The sequence below is a fragment of the Rousettus aegyptiacus genome, unplaced genomic scaffold (genome assembly GCF_014176215.1).
Source record: "Rousettus aegyptiacus isolate mRouAeg1 unplaced genomic scaffold, mRouAeg1.p scaffold_m13_p_2, whole genome shotgun sequence".
Taxonomy (NCBI): Eukaryota; Metazoa; Chordata; class Mammalia; order Chiroptera; family Pteropodidae; genus Rousettus; species Rousettus aegyptiacus.
This window is the reverse complement of record NW_023416295.1, coordinates 172,649,957-172,662,224: the sequence shown is the minus strand read 5'-3', so window position 1 is coordinate 172,662,224 and position 12,268 is coordinate 172,649,957. Positions and strand designations below refer to the sequence as shown.

Sequence of the window (12,268 nt, the reverse complement as noted above, 5' to 3'; positions counted from 1 at the left end):
TCAATAGACCTTCCCGAAGACAGCTGCTGATCTGATTTCTATCACCATAGACAGGTTTTGCCTGGACTCGTGTTTCGTGTCAATGGAATCACACCGTGCACACTCCGCAGCGTCTGGCTTCAGTGGCTCGGCACAGTGCTCCCGCCATTCGCTGACGCTGCACGTGTCTGTGCCATGACTTGTCCCTCTCTTCACTGCTGAAGGACATTTGGGTTGTTGCCATTGTTGGGCTGTTACGAGCAAAGCTGCCAAAGAGCTCCCGCACAGCCTGGAGCAGGAGGGCAGAGGGGAGTCGGCAGAGGGACATGCAGAAACTCAGGAGGGCGACGGGTTTGTCCATTATCCTGATTGCGGTGGTGGCTTTCTAGATGCACACGTCATAACTTATCAAATTGTACATTTTATGCGTAGCATATAATATGTCAATTAGACTTTAAAATCTGTAAAGAAATGTGCCCAGTGGCCTTTAGATATATATATTTTTAGCCCCATGATTCTTTATTCACACAAAAACTTATGGGAAGCCCAATAAGTAATAGAGATAAAGCCAGCGCAGCTTTAGTGGTGAGTACTGTGAAAATGAAGGGTGGGCCTCCTGCCAGTCCCTACCTCGCGTCACATTGTGGACCCCGCACATGACTGTCTCCTATCGCACGGCCCGCAGGACAAGCACCAACTCACCCTGATGCTTCAGCCAACAATCGCTCCTGTCACAGGAGCTCCCCAAGGGTCCTTCGTGCACCTTCGTCTGGGCTCCTGCTGCTCCAGGTGGCTCTCGCCCACTGCACTGCCTCTGGTCATTGTCATCCGCCTGTCCGCCACCGATAACTCCCTGGAGCAGGGGTGACACGTCCGGTGCCGAGCTCACTCGTGCCAGCACCAGGCCTGGCCCAAGGCGAGCACTCAGCACATGTTGACTGACTGGCTCTCAGCTCGGTCCCTCCTGGAAAGTGCTGACCAGGGGCCAGAATCTTCCCATGCCTCTCTGTGGGCCTCAGTCACCTGGCCCTCAGTCACCTCTCTAGCCTCATCTCCTCGCACCTCTCACTCCATCTGCTTCAGCCAGAGGCCTCCTCGCTGTTCCTCAGAAGTGTCAGGAATTCTCCCGAGTGTCAGCTCTTGCTGCTCCTTCTGCCTGCAGCCTCCTCGTCGATATACTTAATTAGCTCCTCTCTCACGGAATTCAGGCATCCGCTCAAACATCACCTTCTTATAGAGGCCTCCCCTGGCCTAAAATAGCTTCTTCCTGCCCATCTTTAAGTATCCTTGTCCCATCTTATTTATTTTCATAGTACTCACCACTACCTAACTTTTCAAGGAATCCCCTCCACACCCCTCACCATGGGGAATCAAAGCCCCACCTGTGCTGGGGTGGGGGTTCCATGAAGCCATTTACTTCCAGCTTTTTCTAAGCAAAATATAATTCGTTTCGTCTGCAGTGAGAAGGATTTAGGTTAAACAGGGAGTTTGCTTCTGCTCTCCCAGATGTCACAGCAATGAGTACGCTGTGTCATCACAGTCTGAAGCCCCCTTCACACTGAGTTGACCAATGATGTCTGATGCACCCATGTTCTCAGGGTGGGGCGCTGGGTCTGCCCTAGGAAATATTGGATAAATCACCGAGAATGAATGAATGAACATAAACCAATGCATTCATTCAACAAATGTTTATTGAGCAACTACAGTGTACCGGGCACTTTTTAAAGTGCTGGGCGTACAAACTGACAGTCTCTGTGCTCATGCATCTTACTCTCTAGTTGGAGAGACAATGAACAAGTAATTATATAACCATTGGGAGAAGCCATCTGGCATGGGCCCTGAGTGCCCTTGAGTATGCCCACGAAGCAAGGTCCGGAAAGCTCTTTACCCAGGCCATTTATCAGGGCTGTGTTTGTAGCCAGGTACCTTGAGAGATGAGGTAATATCTCCCCCGGACAAAGAACAGGCCTACCACTCACTGTAAAAGCAGCGAGTCTCTAATTCAATCATGCCACACATGAAGTGTACAGGCATCCGTGGTGGGTCTTCTGCGGGCGATGGAGGACATGGCGAAGTGACACAAACAAACACGAAGCCCTGGCTTTTACCCCGAGTGATAAAGCCGTTTGTCTCCTACAGAGAGCTTCACGTCTTCTGCCAGCTCCATGAAATAGTAACAGACTATTTACTAAACAACGATAAACAGTTTATTAGTTTGTAAATACGGTAAAATCTGAGGCTGCACAGTTCTTGGTGATATGTGAAGTGGAAGTTAGGACTATTGAGAAAATATAGCAAAACAAGAGAGATCGGGTGTATGGGGGGGCTTGCTATTTTGGATAGGTCGTTAAGAAAGCCCCTCTGATAAGATAACATTGGAGCAGAAACATGGGTAAGGGAAGAAACAAGCCACATGACTGTCTGGAAGAAGAGCATTTCAGCCAGAGGGAACCATAGGGGCAAATGTCCAGAGGTAGAAGGATATTTGGAATAGTTGAGGAGCAGCCTAAAGGCCCATGTGGCTAGATGGTGTATTAGAGGGAGAAGCGCCAAAGACGAGGTCAGGAGATTGTCAGGGGCTGGACTCCCGCCGAGTCTCAAAGGCCAAGTAAACCGCTTGCAATATACTCTGAGACGGGAACTACTGGTGGGTTTTAATCAGAGAAGTGGCTGGCTCTGATCTCTGTTTTAAAAAGATGATTGATTGCTGTGTGGAGAACACCTCGCAGCCCTGGGGACAAGAGTGGAAGCCGGGAGCCAGTGAGGAGGCTGCGGCAATAGTCCTGCGGGAGACTGCAGAGGCTGGTCCTGGAGGTGGTAGTGGAGGCAGTGAGAAGTGGTCAGCTTCCCGATACGTTTTCAAATTAGAACCCACGGGCTTGTTTAAGGATTGGATGTGGACTGTGAAGAAGAGGAGCCAAGGATGACCTCACATTGCTGCAAGGATGCAGTCCGCGGAGATGGGGAAGACGTAGGAGGGACAGGTTTGGAAGGAATCAAGAGTTTGGTGAGTGAGCATGAATGAATGAAAATGAACTAAGGAATCACTGAATACCTTCTTTCGCTGAGGAGTGAAATAAAAGGCCTACTATTATCTCATGGGCAGCACCTTAAGCATCTTGGGGCCAGCGCTGGAACACAAGCCCAGAAAAGGAGGTAGCGGTTCCTTTCAGAGAGCCCCGCCCCGCCCCGCGAAACCCCGCCCAGAGACGGTCACGTGTCGCCCGGAGATTTCTAAGGGCCGGGCTCAGGGCGGTTTGAAAGCAAGGCGCGCACCGCTGAGGCGGCGGTTCGACTGGTGCCTGGGATGTCGGTGCTGCGGCCGCAGGACCAGCTACCTGACCTGAACACGGCCACCATCTTGGTAGGCAGCAGCCCCGCTTCCCCGCCAGCCTTTCCTCCTTGGCTGTGCCTCAGCCGCTTGGTTCCCCGCACTCTCTGGGGTGCTGGCGCTCTCTGTTCCGGCAGGGGTGGGGTGGGCGGGACGACCACGCTCTGAGCCAATCGGAGTAGCTTCCCTCTGAGGCTGAAGGACGCCCTCACCAATAGGTGAGCGCCGGGCAGGGTGCCGGGTGGCTGCGTTCGGCGCGGGGCGGGGACTTGGTTTTCCCGCTTAGCCGAGTCCGGCCTCCCGGGGTGGCCAGGCCGTCCGAGGGAGGATCCAGGAGGTAGTAAGTGCTGTGCGGGCAGGACCGGAGCGAGTGCAAACCTCAAGCCCTCCCCCTGTGCCTGGCGAAGTCCTCTTTCGGTAAATGGCGACCTGCGCCCTGGAACCAGGATGCTGGGAGTCGCGGCCGCCTTCGGCCCGTGCCGGGATGCCCAGGCCCTCCAGAGGGACTGCTGTGCAAAGATGTCAATTGGCCGCCTTCTCTCTCTGGGCAGCTGGTGGGCACAGAGGATGCTCTTCTGCAGCAGCTGGCCGATTCGATGCTCAAAGAGGACTGCGCCTCCATGCTGAAGGTGTAAGTGGCTGAGGCTGGAGGAGTCTATCAGTCGGCAGTGGTCTGAGCTCTGGCCGGGGTGTGAGAGGGGAGCCGCCCCGAGAGGCGGGCGCAGGTGGGGCGGGTTGGCCAGCCCCTTAACCATCCTTAACGGGTGGTCTGTCCTCACTGACCCTGCGGGCCTCTAGGAGTACCCGATCTAAGGTATCCTCCATCAGTCTGTCACACACTTGTTCTCTTCCTCTAGCACTTACCACCGTAAGAAATTTCCTTGTTCACCTGTTCATTTACTTAAATTGCGTATTTGACAACCAGGAACTAAGTTCAGATGAGAATGGAGAGGGTGACTTGTCCAAGGTTACGCAGCTTGTAATTGGCAGAGCTGAGATTTGAGCCCACTTCTATCACACTCCCAAGGAGATCAGTCTTAACCCTAAACATCACAGTCCAACACCCCTGTGGTATGAGCCTGGTGTCCCTGCCAGCATGCAGGGTAGCTGGCTAGCCCCATGCTGTTTTTTTATTTAAAACTCCCTTTTGCTAAGGCAATTACTAAACAGAGCTCCTCTCTGGCAGAGGGAGCCAGATGGGAGTAATCTGAATAGGACTGGCTCTCCCCAGCCCCCGCCCTGTACTCACCTGAGGTGTCTTGCCCACAGGGGATCAGGCGAATAGGTGAGGAGCCTTTGACAGCCGCTTCGGCTTTGAAGGGCAGCATGTGAATGATGACTAGGATGTGGGTACATATATCTTTAGTCCTGCAATTTCTTGTTTTTCAGCCACTTGGCACAGTCTCTCCCCCTGCCCTCCAATGTGAATCGCCCCCGAATTGACCTGATTGTGTTCGTGGTCAACCTTCACAGCAAATACAGGTGAGGGCCAGGGGATGGGGCTGTTGGGGCTCAGGTGTGCTTGGTGTACCTGGCTCTGGGCTGTGCTGGGGCTGTGACCTCACTTATGATAGGAAGGAGAGGAGACAGAGATAGGCTGCCTGGGGTTGACCTAGAGGGTAAGGGTAGGGGAGCCAATGGCCAGTGCAAGATGTTTACAAGGCACCGATAAATCCCGGCAGCGTCATCTGTCATTTAGCTAATGCTCTCTGAGGCCTACTCCGCATCCCTGACAGCGGGCGCAGAGATGCATGAAGCACACCCCTGTCCTCAGCATGCTTCTAGCCCACTGGGGGAGGGGCCGGACTTTTGAACAAAGAAGAAAGTGTTGAGCTGTGAGAGACCAAAAAGGACCTCTGATTCTCGGGACTTAGGTCAGGGAAGACTTTCTGGTGGAGGTGACACCTAAATTGACGCCTCCATGGAAAATGAGAAGGAGCTAGCCACATAACCCTAGGCGTGAGCAGAGTGTTCCAGGTGAAGCGAACGTAAGGGGTATAGTGTGTTCAGAGGGCTGTTAAGGTCTGTCGAGGTCAGGAGCCCAGTCTAGTGTGGGGACATGGCAATAGCAGCATGAGTGGTGGTGACACTTGTGGCCTGACCTCCCTATGGTGCTGGCAACCCTGGGGACAGGACCACAGCCAGCTTTGAGAGGACAGAAGGAAGGTCTGCCCTCTCCCTCTTGGGGGATGGCTCACTGAGCTTAGGCAGGGCACAGGGTCCAGCACAGAAACCAATGCAGACACCTGGTCGTCTGGGGGGGTTGAGAGAAGGCTGTAGTAGACACACCTGGGAACCCATGGGCACAGAGATGCCAGGTACATGTGGCATCAGGATTAAGTCCAGACTGGCCACCTGACCAGTTGGAATAGTCAGCAGTGACTTGGGCCCCTGGCGGGGCCGAGGCAGGGCTGAGATCTGCCATGGTGGCTGGCGGTACTGGCTCAGCAGACCTGTTGCTCTTTGGGGGGCTGTCTCTCTGTGCACCAGAAGGAACACCAGCTGGCCTTTGGAGAGATCTCGCTCTACAGCCACACTTAGGGACATGCCCATTGTTGCTATTGGCCTTGCTCATTCAGGGCAAAACCTTGGCATGGGCCACCTGGCCAAGATGGCTTTTTGGCCAGGAGACAACAGATTCACTCCCTGGACACCAGTGAGTGAAAGCCTTGGCCCAGGAGGTCAAGGCGCCCTTGTTTAAATACTGTAACCTTATTAGCAAGCAACCTGGCAATACCTGTGTACATTTCTTAAAAATATACGGTGACCCACCTATTCCGCTGTCCTGCAGAAACATTTGCTTGGACATGTAAGGATGTGTGTAAATGAATGTTCACACATCTTTATATGGCGAAGAACTAGAGACCACGCAAGTGTCCATCACTGGGAAAACAGAGCATGGCGCTCTGCTCGTCCCAAAGAATGTAACATGCATCAAACCCGACCAAACCCAACTCGATCCTTATACCTATCACTGTCTGTATTTGCTTGTGAAAAAAATTCTAGAAGAATTATACCCTAAACCGTCGGCACCAGATACCTCTGGGGAGTCGAAACCGAAGGGCGGGGCTGGAGAGGGGGACTTAGTTTTTACTTATACACCCATATTTACTATTTGATTATTTACAAGCTTGACTCACTTTGTAATTAAAAGTAGTTTAAAAAAAATGAAATAACAAAGTATTCCTCTAGGGCAGCTTCCCGTCACCTTTCTCTCATTCTCCGGCCTGCCTGGGGTGAGGAGCAGGGACTCTGCCTTCTCTGTGGTAAGGTTCGTCCTCTGGTTTGTTTTCTTGCCCTGGCCCGGCCACCCCAGCCTTCGGAACGTGGAGGAGTCCCTGCGCCACGTGGACGCCACCTTCTTCCTGGGGAAGGTGGGCTTCCTCGCCACGGGCGGTAAGTGCGTCCATCGCGGGCAACGTGGTAGACCCCTTGCTAAGGTGGCCTGGGTGACGGACAGAACGCATGCTTAGGAACCTGACCTGCCGTCGGCCTTTCTAACAGCACATCTGAGCAGGTCATCTGCCGAGGCCATCGCTTAGAGTTGCGCGGTGGTCCGCTGTGGCCCCGACTCCTGGAAGGGCACGGCGTGGTTTGCAGTGCGGCCTCTGCCTTCCTGCCTCACCTCCCAATCTTCTCCCGTTGTTTGGTTCAGCGTGTAGTTCTCTGAGCAAGTCCTGCTGTCTCTGCGACTTCGTAATCTTGACAGGGGAAATAATGATAGCTAACCTTCACTTAGCACTCACTGTACGCCAGACACTTCTCGGTGCTTTGTTTCCGTGTTGCTTAATCTTCACAACAAACAACCCTCGGAGGTAGGTATTGTTACCTCTGTTTTATGGCTGAGGAAACTGCTCATGAGGTTAGGTAACGCCCAAGACTCCATAGCTAACACGTGGTCACATATCTGAGCCATGTGGCTTCTCTCAAATCCTGTCTTCCGCTCTGTACCTAGCCATTCCCTCTCGTCTGCATCCTGGGGGGAGCCTCCCTGACCAGCCCTGCAGGCTGGGCCCTCGGGGTACCCAGCCCATGGGTGCCTGTCAGACCCTCCCTGCCCTTGCACCTGTACTGATGGGGTGTCTGACTTGCCTGCATCCCGAGCTGAACTGCGAGCTCCTTCTGGGGAAGGCCTGGCACAGATTATTCTCAGTAAGCCTTGGCGAACAAATGAACGCCTGGTCATTTCTGTATATCAAGTCTCTGCAACCGCATAGTAACTCGGTGGGCTGGGGCTGTTACTGTCCTCATTTTAAAAGATGAGGAAACTCATGTTTTCATAAGGCGCTCGCTCAAAGCCCTTTCAGCCTCGTTTTCTAATCTGATGATCCTGACTGCCCTGAAAAGAAGATAGAACCGGATTGTCCCCCCACTGACTGGTCAGAAACTGAGGCCCGGAGAGGGGAAGTGAGTTCCTTTGCCCAGTGCTTCCTAGATTCAGCCGGGAAGGTGGAAATGGCAGCCTTAGCACTCACGGCTTCTTTGCAGCTGGGCGGGACAGCCACTGCAGCGTTCACCGGAACACCGTGCTGAAGCTGGCCCAGACCTACCGGAGCCCCCTGCTCTTCTGTGACCTGGAGGTGAGGACCCTGATCACGCGGGCGTGGGGCAGTCCCACACCCTGGGCACGTCAGGAACGCTTCCCGGAGGACCGCTAAGTACCGAGCGAGGGCGTCCTGGTTCATCCTAAGCCAGGGGTGCGCAAACGTGAAGTGGGGTGATGACATTCGTTCGTCTCGAGCGTCTCTTGTAGGCCAGGTGCTATCACTGCTGCCTCAGTTTTTATTTATTTTTTTTTTTTTGGCTTCGTTTTCTCTCTACCCATCTCTAGGTCTGTCTTGTGTGTTTATTTGTGGATCTATGTTAATATCTCACTCTCCTGCTGGGTGTGAGCGCTATGAAGCCAGGCATCTTGTCTGTCCCATTAACCAGCACGTCCTCCTGTCCCCCGCCAGTCGGAATGCCCAGTGTCCCCCTCACCGCCCTGGTCGCCGATGTCCAGTCCCAGGCGAGGGCAAGGCGTCCAGCAGGCCGCGGGAACAGTGGGCGGCTGGGTGGGCAGCCGTCGCATGGAGACTTACGGTGTCGGTTCCGTTGGTGTTTGTCTCAAGCCCTAATCGCGGGGGGTTCCAAACAGACTTCTGTTCTGCTGATAAGTTTTGCTCTTCAGCCTCTCCTTCTGCAGTCTGAAGTTACAACCCACAGCACTCATGACTTTTTGCTAAAAAGTCCTCCACAGGAGTTGATGCCGTCCTCTCTGGGAGGTCTGCCGAGGACTCCCGGGGCCTGGGCCGCCCCACCATGCGCCAGGCCTGCTCCGTTGGTTTTAGGGTCCGTTTACTGGTTTTGAGGTTTGTTCGGAAGATCTGTGTTGCTGTGCTGTCCTGGGTCTGACACCTGTTCCAAAGGCAAAGTGGTGTCGCACAGAGAGAGCTGGGTCAGCACCCGGCCCTTCACCATGGTCCTGCCCAGGGGCGCTTCTGCTGCTCTGAAAGCAGAATTCAGGGGATCTGCGAACTGGGCAAGAAAAAAATTACTTTTTTCTCTTTTTTAAGTGACCTCTAAGTGAAATTTAGCATTATGAATGTAGGCAAGAGTCGTCGCTGGCATTGGCGGAATCTGTGACTGTTGCCAGTGGAAATGGCAGATGCTACCATATCACGGGAGGACCGGTCTGACCCCACCACTTCCGTAGTCACCGGACCTGCCTGAGATCGCGCTATTCAGCGCCTCAGTACAGGGGCACACACTGTCACGGGTGTGTTTTTCATATCGGGTGACTATTTTAAGAACCCCTGAGTAGACCAATGCGCCGATCTCACAGATCAGAGGCCCAGGGCATGCCCGGATGCCGGCCCCTGCCCGGCTTTCTTCACAGACCCCTGAGAAACAGACCCAAGGCTGGGAGAAGAGGCCACTCGCTGACAGCCACACAGCGAGTAAGCAAGCGGTAGGGCCAGCCGGTCATTACGATCATTGTAGCCCGCTGACCGTGGCTTTAGAGAAGTCACACACACACACACACACACACACACACACTCCCGCAACGCAGCCTCAGCATGTGGGTGCACATGGCCGGCCACTTAGCTGCTATGGTGACGGGTGGTGCAGTTCTGTGTGTGGCCAGGAGGTGGCAGGCCATGCCAGGTCCTGGGTTACCCTGGAGCCTGAGAACCGTTCCAGGCTGCAGCAGAGCTCCTGAGAACACAGACCCCACCACCCTCGGACGGGGCGCCCAGTGTGCGGATGGCCTTCACTCCTCGCACCTGTGTTGTCTTCTTCAGGACACACTCCTCCCTATTTTGAGGCCTTCGTGTGGCAGGGATTGCCACGTCATTTTACACATGAGGAAACCCACTCAGCGAGGTGTGGGATTTGCCCAGCAAGATTATTTCCTAGCTCTGCTGCTAGGGCCTTGCTGGCCCCTGAGAACACAGACGAGTCAGACACTGGCCCTGCCCGCCCGGAGTCCGGTGAGCTAGACCGACACATAACATATACAACGGCAGAAAGCTTTGGGAGCTTGCAAGCCTGGCAGTGGGATCGAGTCATGCCTTCCTGTGGGTGACCGGCAGTCGTGATGTGGTCGACTTAGGCTTGGGGACACATCTCTGGAGTGTGCTGTGTGGATTGGAGGAGGCCTGGCAGGGGCAGGGGCAGGCCGTGGAGCCCGAGCGAGATCAGCGGCTTGGAGGTGTATTTCGGAGGCAAAGGCCGCAGAACTTAGAGTAAGAGGATCTGTTCAACAAATATTTCTTATGTATCTACGGTGTGCCACGCAGTGTCCTAGGCACTAGGGAAGCAGCAGAGGACAAAACAGTGAAAAATACCCCAGCTCTATTAAGTGGGGAAAACAGACGTGGAGACGTAATGTGTTAGAAAGGGGGACGTGACGTGTCGGGTGGTGGTAAAGCAGTAAGATTTACAGGGGGTGGCGGGGAGCGGGTGACCGCTAAGTAAAGGCTTAAAGGAAGTGAGGAGGGGAGCCGAGCAGGCTCCCGGCGGAGAGCGCGCTGGGCAGGAGAAAGAGCAGGTGCCAACGCCCTGAGCTGGGAACTCGCCCGGTGTGTTCGCGGCCCAAGCAGAGCACGCCGGGGGCAGGGTGGCCAGGTCAGAGGGGCCGTGTGGGTCGTAGCAAAAGCAGTGGCTTCTACTCGGAGTAAAACTGCAGCCACTGGAGGGCACAGGCCGGGAAGGGGGTGTCGCCTGACTCGGGTTTTAAATAGATCCCTCCAGCTGTCGGGAGGAGAGGAGACTGAAAGGAGGCGAAGGCGGAAGCAGGAGCCGGGCCCGGGGCTATTTCTGGAAGAGTGAGCGGTGGCCGGACTCGGTGGTGTCCGGGGAAGAGGGAGGCGGGACAGTCACAGTGCTGGGGGTTCCGGGGTGGCGCCAGCCCGGCGCCGGTGGCCTGGAGACGAGGCGTGAGAGTGGCCGGGGTCGCGCAGGACTCAAGTTTCTGGCCTTTGAGATGGGGGCACGACCAGGCTACCTAACCTCGCCAGCCCTGTTGCGGAGCCTTCGGTCCTCTGGTGTCCCTGTGAAGGGCTCAGTGAGCTGAGGTGGGTGGCAGCGGCTGGGCCAGGCGTGCGTGGACAGGGCATGGCTGCGGTGGGCAGTGGTGTGCTGCGCTGTCCCCTCGTCTCGGCCCCCAGCTGTCCTCAGGGAGCCTGTGTGGCTGCTGTGAGTCAGGGGGGCAGGGCAGCCACACAGGGGCCGCCTCAGCCCTGTCCTCCGCGCTCTCTCTCGCAGGTGGAAGGCTTGCGGGCCACCATGGCGCAGCGTCTGGTTCGCATGCTGCAGATCTGCGCTGGCCACGTGCCCGGCGTCTCGGCCCTCAACCTGCTGTCCCTGATGAGGTGCCCTGAGAACCCCTTCCAGGAGGACCTGTGAGGGCTGCCGGGCGGCCCTCCCCACGGCCTGGTCCCCGGTGCGGAAATGTTCACTGTGGCCAAAGACCCGGTCAGGACTTGACAGGCTCTGTGTCAGCTGCGGTCACTTCCCTGCAGGCTCCGAAGTCCTCCAGGCGCCAGCAGGGAGTGCTGGGGGGTGGGGGCGCCCCACTGGTGGGACCAGCCCCCTCGCACCCCCACACTCACTCCTACAGAGCCCCAGGTCTTTATCCCTCTGACGAGTTCCATCTCCACTTAAGGCTTCATTTGAACAAAGGGTCTGTGGCTAAAAACAGTTTGAAAATCACCGGTCTCATCCACCACGTTGATTCTGCAGATGAACTGACTCAGAACAATTAAGAGGAGGGTCGGGGAGGGTGGGGCGAGGCCTCCGTGAGCCCAGCCTGACTCCGCATCTGGGCCTTGCCTTTCTCAGAGAACCTGGTGGTTCGGTTTCCCCAGGCGAAAGTGGGGGAAACCCCACTGCCTTGTGTTGTGAGGGTCGAATGAAATGACAGGGGTGGCCTCCCTCCTCGTGCTGGCTTACAATGCCGATGTGTTCCTTAATAAATTGTGTCAACGGCTCACACAGCGCCAGGTGAGCCCTCAGTGAGCAGTGGCTATTATTTGAAATCACACAGAGCTAAGTTCGAAAACGGGCGCAAATCCAGGATTACGCTGCTTGAATCCATACGTTCGTGGCAGTCGGGTGAGAAGCTGGCTGGAGGGCTGGTTTCCGGGGGGGGAGGGGCGGGGGTGCAGTGCCAGCTTGTGCGCTGACTCTTGCTTTCCTTCTTTCTTGGGTCTCGTTAGAATCCGTGGAAGGGCTGGGATTGGAACCCAGAAATCCCGTCAGCCAGGTCGGGGCCCCTGTGTCTCCCCTGTGCCTGGCCGGACACGTGGGAGTTTGGTGGGCGGGGGAGGTCTGGGGAAAGGGGGCTCAGGAGGAGAGCCGGGGCCTGCCCATCCTCAGGTGTCGGGATGGTCCCTGCCGGATGCTCTAGGCAGTGCCAACCCCGCGGGGCCTCTGCTGTGACATCGTCGCAGCACCATCGGAGCTCAGGATCGT

General features: G+C 55.7%; 1 protein-coding gene across 5 annotated transcripts; it reads left to right on the top strand.

The window, feature by feature from the left end:
* Positions 1–3,204: 3,204 nt before the first annotated feature.
* On the top strand, positions 3,205–11,812 carry CENPM (centromere protein M). 5 transcript variants are annotated; one of them, XR_004955892.1, is made up of 6 exons: positions 3,205–3,343; positions 3,862–3,941; positions 4,700–4,792; positions 6,627–6,706; positions 7,609–7,717; positions 7,799–7,896. XR_004955892.1 is itself a non-coding variant. In XM_016135817.2 (6 exons), exons 1-6 carry the CDS (start codon positions 3,287–3,289, stop codon positions 11,198–11,200), a joined length of 543 nt encoding a protein of 180 aa, XP_015991303.1. In that variant the 5' UTR covers positions 3,205–3,286; the 3' UTR covers positions 11,201–11,812. The 5 variants fall into 5 exon arrangements, 4 of the variants coding, with proteins under 4 accessions (XP_015991303.1, XP_036093484.1, XP_036093486.1 ...); XM_016135817.2 differs by lacking the exon at positions 7,609–7,717 and adding an exon at positions 11,060–11,812 and having other exon boundaries at positions 7,799–7,890; XM_036237591.1 differs by lacking the exon at positions 7,609–7,717 and adding an exon at positions 11,033–11,812 and having other exon boundaries at positions 7,799–7,890.
* Positions 11,813–12,268: the final 456 nt, after the last annotated feature.

Bases quoted from the DNA above. Each gene is read 5' to 3' on its own strand.
- CENPM (XM_036237591.1), top strand. From the start codon at position 3,287: ATGTCGGTGCTGCGGCCGCAGGACCAGCTACCTGACCTGAACACGGCC. The intron at 3,942-4,699 runs GTAAGTGGCTGA...CTTGTTTTTCAG, and splicing joins TGCGCCTCCATGCTGAAGGT to CCACTTGGCACAGTCTCTCC. The intron at 7,891-11,032 runs GTGAGGACCCTG...GGGCCGCCTCAG, and splicing joins TGCTCTTCTGTGACCTGGAG to CCCTGTCCTCCGCGCTCTCT.